Source organism: Phyllobates terribilis, unplaced genomic scaffold, assembly GCF_046119375.1.
Source record: "Phyllobates terribilis strain yellow unplaced genomic scaffold, ASM4611937v1 Scaffold_3__8_contigs__length_932513732, whole genome shotgun sequence".
Classification (NCBI taxonomy): Eukaryota; Metazoa; Chordata; class Amphibia; order Anura; family Dendrobatidae; genus Phyllobates; species Phyllobates terribilis.
This window is the reverse complement of record NW_027362763.1, coordinates 761,051,033-761,063,376: the sequence shown is the minus strand read 5'-3', so window position 1 is coordinate 761,063,376 and position 12,344 is coordinate 761,051,033. Positions and strand designations below refer to the sequence as shown.

The 12,344-nt window shown below is 38.4% G+C and overlaps 1 protein-coding gene across 2 annotated transcripts in view; it reads right to left on the bottom strand.

Annotated features, from left to right (window-relative positions):
* The window catches only part of TASP1 (taspase 1), a 143,941-nt gene that overhangs the window by 53,666 nt on the left and 77,931 nt on the right, over nt 1-12,344 (bottom strand). For both annotated transcript variants that reach the window (XM_073672211.1, XM_073672212.1), the window contains exon 11: nt 9,248-9,326. In XM_073672211.1, coding sequence (XP_073528312.1) covers nt 9,248-9,326 — 79 coding nt within the window. The remainder of the gene's footprint in view (nt 1-9,247; nt 9,327-12,344) is intronic.

The window sequence follows — 12,344 nt, the reverse complement described above, 5'->3', positions numbered from 1 at the left end:
ATAGATACGCTTATTTAAAAAAAATGGATTAGGAAATATTGTTTCTATAGATACGAGTTGTTAAATACTTTTTGCGCATGTAAACACTTACTCAAATTAAAAGAATCATTAAAAACAAATTAGCAAATTAGAGAAACAATTCACTGAAAATAAGGAGTCAATTTAAGATAAACCAGACTCTGGATACTTTATTTAGAGCATATTGAACTAAGTTATGAATAGGTTGGCCGCTCATTCTGGATGGATGAATATAGTATGAAGGAAACTTTCTCATAGCACAGAAATAATATTTATTTATAAACACACGTCATCCAATTAAAAAAAACTAAGCTATAGTCGGACGTGTGTTAACATTTTATTTTAGGTTTTCATTACAAAGTTTCTATAACTTATTGGTGAGCTTTCAATACTCTTCTATGACTTTCTAATTAAAATATTTTTTTAATCTGGCACCTATCAAGTCAGTACAGCAATTATCACAATAAAAGAAAAAAATTAAAAACTTAAAAATAAGAAATATGCCTTCTCAACCTACTTCAACAATTTGCGTGAGCATACGATAACAACTTTTTTTTTTAATTAACACTTTGCTTATTACAAACCACTCATAAAGAAGCTGCTACTAATCACTCATTTGGTCTTCACACATTTGAATATTTCAAAGAATAAACAAATAAAATTTCAAAGGGAAGATTGTGCTTAAATTTAAAGAATTTGCACTGTTCAGAAGTTGATGTTACCCCCATAAAAATAAATGATTCCCGTAAGAACTTGAAAGTCCCACCTAGAGTTTGGGAATATACTACAACAATATTTGTGTTTCACTGAAATAACATAGTCCTTTATGAGCGCAGAAGGCAGACGGCTCTATTCTCTTGATTTATTCACTCGCTTTAAATGCTTGGTCTACCCGCCATCATAAAATACACATAAAAAAATGTATGTCAGTGTCTACAAAAAAAAAAAGTATATATATTTGTGAAAATATATCTTCTACATTTAACTACTTTAGAAGTTAACCTTTGATTATTTTATTGATAATTACAAATTGGAGCAATTTCACAGAGACTTCTTTATAAGGTGAAACAAAAACCTAAGGAGATGAACTGGAATATAAGTTGGTATGCATGCAGGCACATGTTCACACTGGCCATTAAACCAGCAAAACCTAACATAAAACAGAATGAGCAAGTAACCTGCAGTAAAATAAATAGCAATAGTGCATGAAAATAACATAAGGGTACTTAGCTAACATAATTTTAATTAAAAAAAAACATAAAAACTGCCTCACAACGGCAAAGTGACCCTATTCGGGACTGTCTTAACCTCCCTCTAGTATTAAAACCTTACCATATGTCAAATTACGTAAATGTAAATAAGGGCCAAGCAGGACCGAGGCTCCGAATAATGGACACCCAGCCATGGAGAGCTACACAAGCGTAATGTCCAGCTCAAAGAAAAGAAAGGCCACAAATAGGGTCACCCTGACGTGGTGGGATGGCTTTTACATTTTTTTTATCTAAATTATGTTAACTAAAGTACCCTATGTTATTTTCATGAACTATTGCTATTTATTTACTGCAGGGTATTTGCTCATTTTATTTTGATCTTAGGTTTTGTTTATTTATAAGGTGGTTTATTGTTCTGGATGGACCTTTTTATTTTCTAACATTTTGAACAGGCATTTTTCACACAAAACATTCTACTGGTTCCAAAAAGCTACAAAAGATGGCAAAATAATCCAAAACAGTAAAAATGAATAAATGGGAAGTTGAGAATGATAAAAGGAAATAAAAAGAAATCCAGCAAGGGAGGGGGGATGTGCAGGGACTTATCTTCATGTTTTTCCTTATCTACTCAACGGGATGTGTGTTCTTTGCCATAGAGTATGTTTTTTATTGAATGACAGGTCAATGAAATAGGAGTCAAAGACGGGGGGCAGGCAATCGACAGGGAATAGGGAGAAAGGGCAAAAGAGCTGCAAGTTCAACGTCCAACTCTGATGCACTTGCATCTATTAGCATACAATTTCAACTATGAATTTCTCTACAACAGCAGAACAGATTCCTACAACATAGATAATGATTTACTGAGCATTAAAGCGCATTAACATACATATCATTAGATTGGGGCATAAAATCCTGATGACAGGTTCTTTTTAACGGAATAGGGAGATGACATCATAGGAAGCAAGTCAATAACACAATCCAAAAAAGTTTCTCAAGAGATGGGAAATAGTGTTTGGACTTTGGAGCACTGCTTTTTCTTCTTTTTTTTAATTCTATTAATAAAAAAGTGAAATCTCTTTTACATTGCTATTAAACATTGTAGTATAATCCTACAAGCAGCTCAGAATTGATGGTGAAAAACACACATGAACCAATACTCACTTCCATTGTGGGAGGTTTTCATCAACCTTCTTTTACATCTCTTAATTATATATCGAAATCCCCTGCAATTTGAAGCTAGATGACTTAATTTGAAGACCGTACCCACATCCTCAAGAAAATCACTACCGCATAAGAATTAAAAGAACTCGCACAGAAAAATCACTAATTTAGTACCACAAACCAATACACTTTGTCTTTAGCAAGCAGATGGCTAAGCCACACAATCATAGCTCTGGATTTAAGCTTGTATCCAGCTCGCTTCAATCGTGTGTTCTTGATAAAGATTACTTCTTAAATAATAAATGAGCCGTTCTTCAGCATTAAAACAATAAATACGCCTTTATTAAATCACTATTTTGTGTCAAGTATTAAACTGGAATCACATAAAATAACAACAACGTCTGAGAACGCTCTGTGTTTCATCACTGTCTTTCTACTTTCATAATAGTCAAACAACCCTAACAAAAAAGACTTCAAAAAGGCAAAAAGTCTCAGATCTGGGTTCATTGATAGGATTTCCACTAATTGGCCAATTATTGGTTCACATATAATAACAAACCAACTGTCCAAAACCAAAAGCTACAAATTCTACCCTCTCAGTTTTGTCTAGTGTCCAGTTGGCCGTTCTACAGAGCACGAAATAGAGTTGGGGCTAGTTTTATATTCTACAGTTATCTTCTATATCAATGGAAGTACAACGCTAATTAGAAAGAAACATATTAAAATTCCTTTAAGTTGGCATCTTAAAATACTGACTAAGGCAGAATTGTAAGATTTTCCAGGATCCTAGGCTTAGTTCCCAAATATCAGTTGTGCCCTATCAGTACTTTTATGCCTGAGCAAGCGGGGCTTTTATGCATTTTGTGCAGGGGTCTGGTGTGTAAAACTAAGATCAAAAATTGCTGCAAGCAATTATTATTATTTTTTTTTTTTTAAATAAGGCTTCAGGACTGATGCAAAAAAAATTGATGCACCAGATGACGGTAATGATCCATGAAAAACTATAAGATCAGTATTGTTTTCAGTTTTTCTTTGCAGTTTACAACTACATCATAGGGAAAAACAATGGATGGCTAAACGCTTCTAGATAAATGTGCAGAGGTAACCAATTACGACACTATTCCTTTCAATGGACACTGCAATTTTAGAAATTCTGCATTTGCTCCTCTCTTCCTAACACATCATGTGAGAATTCTAGCAGAAATCGCAAGTTTTGGGAAAAACTGTAATTCTTAAAATTATTTTTTTTGTTAAAAAACAAAAACAATGCTTACTGGTATGGAGGGGCATGGGATAGTCTAAAGATTTCACAATATTTCTGGTGCGCTCTGCATCAACACCAAGATTTAGGTAGCTCAAAGTTATTTTATCATATTTATAAAATATAAGGGAAAGAACCAGCCACCACCCTATCACATTTTGTATTTTATTATTAGCGTGATTTTTCCTGGAGAAACTTTTGAGCATACATCAGTTACAAAGACATTAATGGCCTATGTAGATGAACCAACAATCAGTTCACAATTATCAGCTTGTCTAAACACGTTGGCAATCATCCAAGAACGAGCAAAATGCTCATTCATTTGGTGTAATGATTTTTATGAATGCATCAAAATCATAGTTATTGCCCCGTGTAAACAAGTGATGTGCTGCCAATAACAGGATATTGTTGTCATTGTTTTTATCGGCTTGTATATTGCTGCATAACGATTGTTTAACGGCCTGAATTTGCCTCTCTACATGGGCCAGAAGACTCCCGGGTACAACGATAGTTTAACATAGGATAGTCATTTCTAGGGCCACTGTAACATGAAACTACACGGCTCAAAAAAATAAAGAAACGCAAACAACAGAATATAACTCCAAGTAAATCAAACTTCTGTGAAATCAAACTGTCCACTTAGGAAGCAACACTGACTGACAATCAATTTCACATGCTGTTGTGCAAATGGAATAGACAATAGATGGAAATTATTGGCAATTCTCAAGACACACTCAATAAAGGAGTGGTTCTGCAGGTGGGAACCACAGACCACATCTCAGTACCAATGCTTTCTGGCTGATGTTTTGGTCACTCTTGAATGTTGGTTGTGCTTTCACACTCGTGGTAGCATGAGACGGACTCTACAACCCACAGAAGTTTCTCAGGTAGTGCAGCTCATCCAGGATGGCATATCAATGCGAGCTGTGGCAAGAAGGTTTGCTGTGTCTTTAAGCGTAGTGTTCAGAGGCTGGAGGCGCTACCAGGAGACAGGCCAGTACACCAGGAGACGTGGAGGAGGCCGTAGGAGGGCAACAACCCAGCAGCAGGACCGCTACCTCCGCCTTTGTGCAAAGAGGAACAGGAGACGCACTGCCAGAGCCCTGCAAAATGACCTCCAGCAGGCCACAAATGTGAATGTGTCTGCACAAACGGTTAGAAACGGACTCCATGACGGTGGTATGAGGGCCCGACATCCACAGATGGGGGTTGTGCTCACAGTCCAACACCGTGCAGGACGCTTGGCATTTGCCACAGAACACCAGGATTGGCAAAGTCGCCACTGGCGCCCTGTGCTCTTCACAGATGAAAGCAGGTTCACACTGAGCACATGTGACAGACGTGACAGTCTGGAGACGCCGTGGAGAGCGATCTGCTGCCTGCAACATCCTTCAGCATGACAGGTTTGGCAGTGGGTCAGTAATGGTGTGGGGTGGCATTTCTTTGGAGGGCCGCACAGCCCTCCATGTGCTCACCAGAGGTAGCCTGACTGCCATTAGGTACCGAGATGAGATCCTCAGACCCCTTGCGAGACCATATGCTGGTGCGGTTGGCCCTAGGTTCCTCCTAATGCAGGACAATGCCAGACCTCATGTGGCTGGAGTGTGTCAGCAGTTCCTGAAAGATGAAGGCATTGAAGCTATGGACTGGCCCGCCCGTTCCCCAGACCTGAATCCGATTGAGCACATCTGGGACATCATGTCTCGCTCCATCCACCAACCACAGACTGTCCAGGATTTGGCGGATGCTTTAGTCCAGGTGTGGGAGGAGATCCCAGAGGAGACCATCTGCAACCTCATCAGGAGCATGCCCAGGCATTGTAGGGAGGTCATTCAGACACGTGGAGGGCACACACAATACGGAGACTCATTTTGACTTGTTTTAAGGACATTACATCAAAGTTGGATCAGCCTGTAGTGTGTTTTTTCACTTTAATTTTGGGGGGGACTCCAAATCCAGGCCTCCATTGGTTAATAAATTTGATTTCCATTGATGATTTTTGTGTGATTTTGTTGTCAGCACATTCAACTTTGCACAGAACAAAGTATTCAATGAGAATATTTCATTCATTCAGATCTAGGATGTGTTATTTGAGTGTTCCCTTTATTTTTTTGAGCAGTGTATTTTTGACTTGGAAACACTTAAGACCCCCATACACAGAAGACTAAAGTGGGTTGCCCCCCGCCGATGTCGATGTGTTCAGCCGACAGTCTTATGTGTATAAGGACACCAGCCTACTGATCGTTGGGGAAAATGTTGATAGGGCATGTCTGAATTTGGACTGCCGATCACTTTGTTCTCCCGGAGATAAGCCACTGGCCAACATGTCAGCCGGCAATTTTCTCATAGAGAACACAAGATACTCGGCTGAGCAAGCGTTCCTGTGTATGGGAGAGTAGGCTGAGATGTCTGTTGGCTAAACTCATTACTTGTTTTCCAATTAAGACCCAAGATAGAAAGAAAATGAACATATACACCTGCTATAAGTAAGTAAAAAGCAATAGTGCTTATACTGTATATAACATAGGGTACTTACTAAACACTGTTTTTGATTTAAAAAAAAAAGCGTAAAAGCCATCCCACCAGCGCCAAGACGCACCTAGTCGGGATGTAGTACCCTATGCTGTTTATATGCACTCTTGCTCTTATTTATAGCAAGGTATATGTCCATTTTCCTTCTATCTTAGGTGCCGTCTCTTTAATGGACAGTGTGAACATGCTCCTACACTTTGCATGTATACCAACTTATACTCCAGTTCATTTCTTTTGTTTTTGTTTCCCAATTAGTAAGGTTTTGGTTTAAAAATTTACAAAAGTTTCAACTTGCTATGGTTGTCCTCGAAAAAATTGATAGTATAACTTGAGGGACAATTATACTACCAGCAATGAAAAGCCACCCAAAATTTCATGTGAGAGGCAAAAGCACACATCAATAGTGAGTTGGCAATAAAAAATAAAACCATTAATATGCACACTTAAAGGGGATATCAGGCCTTAATCTACAAGTCTGCAGTCACTCTATGTGACTATATATACAACACGCTGTTAGGATTCTCCTGTGGTGGGAGTGGAGGCGTCATGTTAGCAAGTATGCGATTTGCATGCATGTGGCCACGTGCCGACAAGACTGTATCACGGCCTCACTCAATGCAAATGTATTGAGCGAGGCCGGATACAGTCTAATGGAAATGTGGCCGGAAGTAAATAAATTTCATACTCGTCATCACATGACTGCTCACCGCTAGTGCCAGAGAATCCTCACAGCGCGAAGTGCGCAAGATGCGAGGATTCACAAGCCTGCAGTCGTAGACCAGGCAACCCCTTTAACTTTATTCTGCAGAATATGGAAACATTATGGTCTATTGAAAGCATTTAGTAGTGTGACAGGATAACCATCTAGCATATGAAAATAAAAGGGGTTGTCTGGTCCTATGGTACAAATTTGCAGTCACTGTGTGACTGCACACTTGTGAATCCTCACATCGCACGCACTGCCATGAGCGGCAGGCAAGTGACCGCAAGTATGTGATTTGAATATATGCGGTTATGTGATGACTAGACATGAATGGCCTCGATCAATGAAAGTGTTTTGAGCAAGGCCGAATGTGTCTAGTGGGAATGTGTCCGGAAGTACGCAAATCACATACTTGTGGTCACATGACCACCCGCTCACTGCGAATCCTGACAACACGCATTGCGCGCGATGTGAGGATTCACAAGTCTGCAGTCACAAAGAGTAACTGTAGACTTGTAGCCTAAGGTCGGACAACCCGTTTAATTATTATTCAAGAAGGGTTGGCCCATGTACAACTTGTACATCGACAGGAAAACTATAAGTATCAGATTTTAAATTTATTTCTAATTGCTTATATATTATCAAAATGTAATTTGTTGTGCAGCTTTGGAAACAGATTGATTTAATTCCCTCTCTCTGTTCCCAATGAAATTCACGGTCCCCAACACACAAATTTTCCATAAAACCAATTAGATTATCAATATCTTTCTGCCACGTGGAAGGGGTCTGTCAGGATTCATCTTGGGGTTTGTGGTTCTCAAAGGAGAATCTGAACTTTTGATACAGATGTGAACAATGTCTAACAGAGGCATCTGTAAAGTACATCTGACATGAAACTGATATATATATATATATATATATATATATACACACATATACATACATACATACATACATACACACACATATATATATATATATTTATTATATGTGTATTTCAATATTTAAAATACAAAAGATCAGGAAATGGTTAAACTAGCGCTGTCCCTCCTGTGCATCCTTCTGAAAAATATAATTTTTGTGAGCTACACAATCCCTATACACATGCCGGTATGTACGGTGCGGGAATCCATGTACATCCCCATTACAAATGCATTTGTACACTTTCAGGTGAGATAACTGGGAAATAACACCAGTAGTGCGTTATCTGACGGGAGAAAGAGAGAACACTTTTGACCACTCATAGTATCAGACTAATGCAATGTTCACGCGGAAGTTTTTGGAGTATTTCAAAAACAAAGTTTTTGTAACAGAAACGTTCCTTTTTGGTGGAATTTTGGAAGAGGTTCTTTTTTATCCTAAAACATTTATGCAGCCTTTTGATTAGACAGAGCTTAGTTTGGAGCATTTTCCACCAGGATCCACTTTGAAGAAGTACAATGCACTTTTTTCTCACCACACATAGTGGACTTCCCACATAAAAGAATAAGAACAGTTTTCCAAAGATCATTAATGAGATTTTTGAGGAGGATTATGGAGCTCCAAAATACTTCTTAAGAAACTCAGTGTGAACATAATTTCATGGTCTGTCATGACGCATTTTTTGCAGCGATTTTCTCAAATGACAGAAATACGGCAGTGCTTTGTGAATAAACCCCCAAAAAGTTATTTCTATACATGCTCACATACGTGGAACACACCAGAACACGAGGGAAATTACTATATCGCTACCAAAATCCCGTTCTGTTCTTGTTCTGCAAGCCTGTAAAGTGTCACTGAACCTTTTAGAGTATTTATGTTGTGGTTTAGCGGTGATTTTCTTTTTTTTTTCCTTTTTTTTGCAATGACAAAATCACACACACACAAAAAACAAAAAATATCTTTAAATAAATATTCTCTCAACCTGGAACCTAAAAAACTGCAGAATTATAAAGGGTAAAGTTAGAGAATTCCAGATTCCTTGCAAGAAAGTTTTGTCTACACCGGTATATGTTGTATAACTTTATAGAACAGGAAAGTCTGCCGCCTTATTCCGTACACAGGCGACAAATGTTTAGAGCTCAGGATGTGTTTTTTAGCACTTGACCCTTACTATTAACACGTCTGTGGCAATATGTAGCTGATTTAGAGAATTGATTTTTTTCGCTTCGTTAAAGATGAAATGATGAAATAAAGTAGGAAAGATTCATCCAGCCGTCACCGTCACACACACCGTCACGTATAAACAGGCTGCATTGGGAACAGCACTGTCACAAGGACACAGCTGGGAAGAAAATGCCTATGTGGCACACACATGTTCTGATTTACTCGCTCAGCGCCAGAAGTAGCAGTAAGTAATCATGGAATGGAAGCAGTAAATACCTGAAGTACTCACAGCTGTGGAATAAGGGTTGTGAACTCCAGTGTTTTCAGCCCAGCAGCCACATCCATAAAGAGCAGCCTAAAAACACATCAACAGTATCAATGAGATCAACAGTGCAAAAATAGAGCACAAATGCCATAGAAAACTGTAGTACAGATCCAGAATATAGCCATATGCATGGGACTGAAAAAAATGCAACAATCAAATGGTATCACTTTATTTTATCCAAGCTCCACTTTGTCAGGGTGAATTCACATAACCGCATACTCAAAGCAGAAAAAGTTTTATCCATTATTCAACAGCAAAAGAAAAAAAAAAATTTTAGGCATGGATTGATTAGAAGTGATAAACGTAGGCATGCTCGCCTACCAACGACCCCGCAGATCCAATGCTGTTCACTCTGGTGGTCTGTGCCGTCTCCAGAAGCAGCGTTTGCCCTGACAACACCGCAGCATCATTGGATATTTCTCTGATGATGCATTCCAAAGTCACAATGACTAGAAGAACGCAAAAAGACACCGCTTCTGGAGATCCTTGGGGTACCGGAAAGGGAATATGCCTTTATTTATTCTTTTTAATAAATCCATGCCTAAAAAAATTATAGATTTTACTGTCAAACAACCCCTTTCAACAATATAAAGAATAAAATTGAGACCAAGAACACAAAAGATGAATGAATAAAGAGAAAAAAAATTCCACCGAAAAAGTGATATCTCAAAGTGACGTTGCAAAGTTTAAAAGGGTCAGACATTGACTTGTAGCACAGCTACTTTCAATAGGTGGCGCTAGAGAGACAGTTTTCTTCCTCCCGGAGACTATTACTCTTAAAATAAAGAACGTCAAGAAGCTAAAACTTGTGTCTTTTTCCAAAGGCAAAAATGGCAGCCATTACTATATGGACCACAAACATGTCTTTTGTAAAAAGCAGAACAGGTGGGTACTATCTTTCTAACGCTGCAGTAAACCACCAGATACAACAGTAATAACAGTAACATCCACAATTGTTAAGAGGAAGCATAGATAACACAAAAGCAGCAGATAAGCACATGGCTTTTGCGGTGGATTCTGTGCCATTTATGATGTGGATGTTCAGGGCCTCATTGGATTTGTGGGGCCTATATGGTGACGTGTGCGGTTTGATTTGTGGGGTCTGGTGGAGGATTCTCTTTACAAGGCTATGGCCACTTTTGACATGAGAAAAAATATTTTTACATGTTAGTGGTTACCCTGATCTAAAAAGGTTTCACAATCTACTAATCAGACATCTACTGGCTAACACAGTACAAATATATTTTTCCTGTAACACTATGCAACCTTAATTCATTCATTTCCAGGCATATGCATTTAACAATCTGCACCTACTTTAACGTTTTTCTCTTTTAGGTGGATCCATACTAGTGATACATGTTAGACGCAAGATCAATTTGTCCAGGGTGCATCTTCACTAGCGCTCATGTATCAGTACTTGTTTAGTAGTATACTGGCTTCACCTTCAAAAGCTTTCCTCCCTATCTGCAGTCGGTTTTCTTTGTCATCCTTGATCACCTAGATGCTTTCCCCATTTTACAAACCATATTCTTTTGTGTACAACCCCTTCCCTGCTGTTATTGCTACCACTAAGAAACACAAGGTTTAGAGAGAGGATCTGCTGCTGATGATTCAGAAGCTATCTATAATATACATTAGATAATAGTTGGTCAAAATGGCCAACTCTGACCATAGTGAACGATCTTTGGCTACTTTGGTGAAATGTATGATCATGTATTTTTTATCAGTGACCAACCAATGATCATTTTTTTAGGGTTCCAAACCCTTTTTTGACCAATGATGAGCATTGGCTGCCAAAAAGCACAATATTGGATAAGATCTATTTTTGGCCATTAACAATCGGTCATTTGCCTAATTGACGAATGATCATCTGGCGGCCTAAAATTGATGCGTATGGGGGCTTCATACTTTAAGAAATTACGCAATCAACCAACGAGAAGCTCACATGGCAAAGGGCAATGACCGTGAACACAACATTCAAAGAAAGCTGACCCTCGGCATTTCAATGGGAGAGAAGGATGAACCCCTTAGCGTATATAGATGTAACAGTAAGTCTAAGGTGGGGCCCGAATAACTGAAGTAGACCCAAAACCTGAGCTCTCTCCACACACAGTAGATGCCACCTGTATATTTTAGCCGGCATCTGTCTCTATCAGGCGCCGTCGGATCTAAGCTCCAGTTGCTGTTACCAATTTAGATGCCACCTGATCACAGGGTATCGATGGGCTGCCGTGTCACAAACTATCAAAGGATCAAAACATATTTGATATTGCCACGTCTGGTTTAGCAAATATAAAATTAATTAACCTGTATGGTAAATGTTCTGAAAGGGAAAAAAATCAAAATGCCAGAATTGCATTTTTTTTTTTTTTGGGGGGGGGGGGGGGGGGTCACCATACTGCTTACTGCTCTAAAAAATATATATATTTTTTAAAAATACAATAAAAAGCTATCAAAACACTGTATATACCCAAAAAATGGTATCAATGAAACCATCACTTCACCACAGAAAGTACAGGCCCTCACTCGGCTCCATGGATGGAAAAATAAAAACGTTATTGGTATCAGAAAAGGCACAAGCAAAATTAATGTTTTATTAATAAACTTCTGATTTTTTTTTCATTACTGCAAGTTTGGTATTGTGGCAATTGTAATTCACTTGAAGAATCATGTTGCCAGGTCATTTTTACCATATAATAAAGGCATAAAAAGGCCATAGACACAAAGACTCATAAAACATTGGCTGAATTGCATTTTTACACCACTTGGAATTTTTTTCCCTGTTTTCAGTACCATGCATGGTAAAATGAATGGGGACATTGAAAACTACATCTCCCACCACAATAATACAAACCTTTATATGACTTTGTCTGCGGGAAAATAAAAAAATAATGTCACTTGGAAAAAGATGATGGAGAAAATGAAAGTGCAAAAATGAATAATCGTCTGATCCTTATGTTGAACTTGACATAGACTGTAATAATGGCTGCAGGGTGGAATTAAGTTTATTTGGCACCTAATGAGAAACCTGCTCTATGGTGGGAGTTT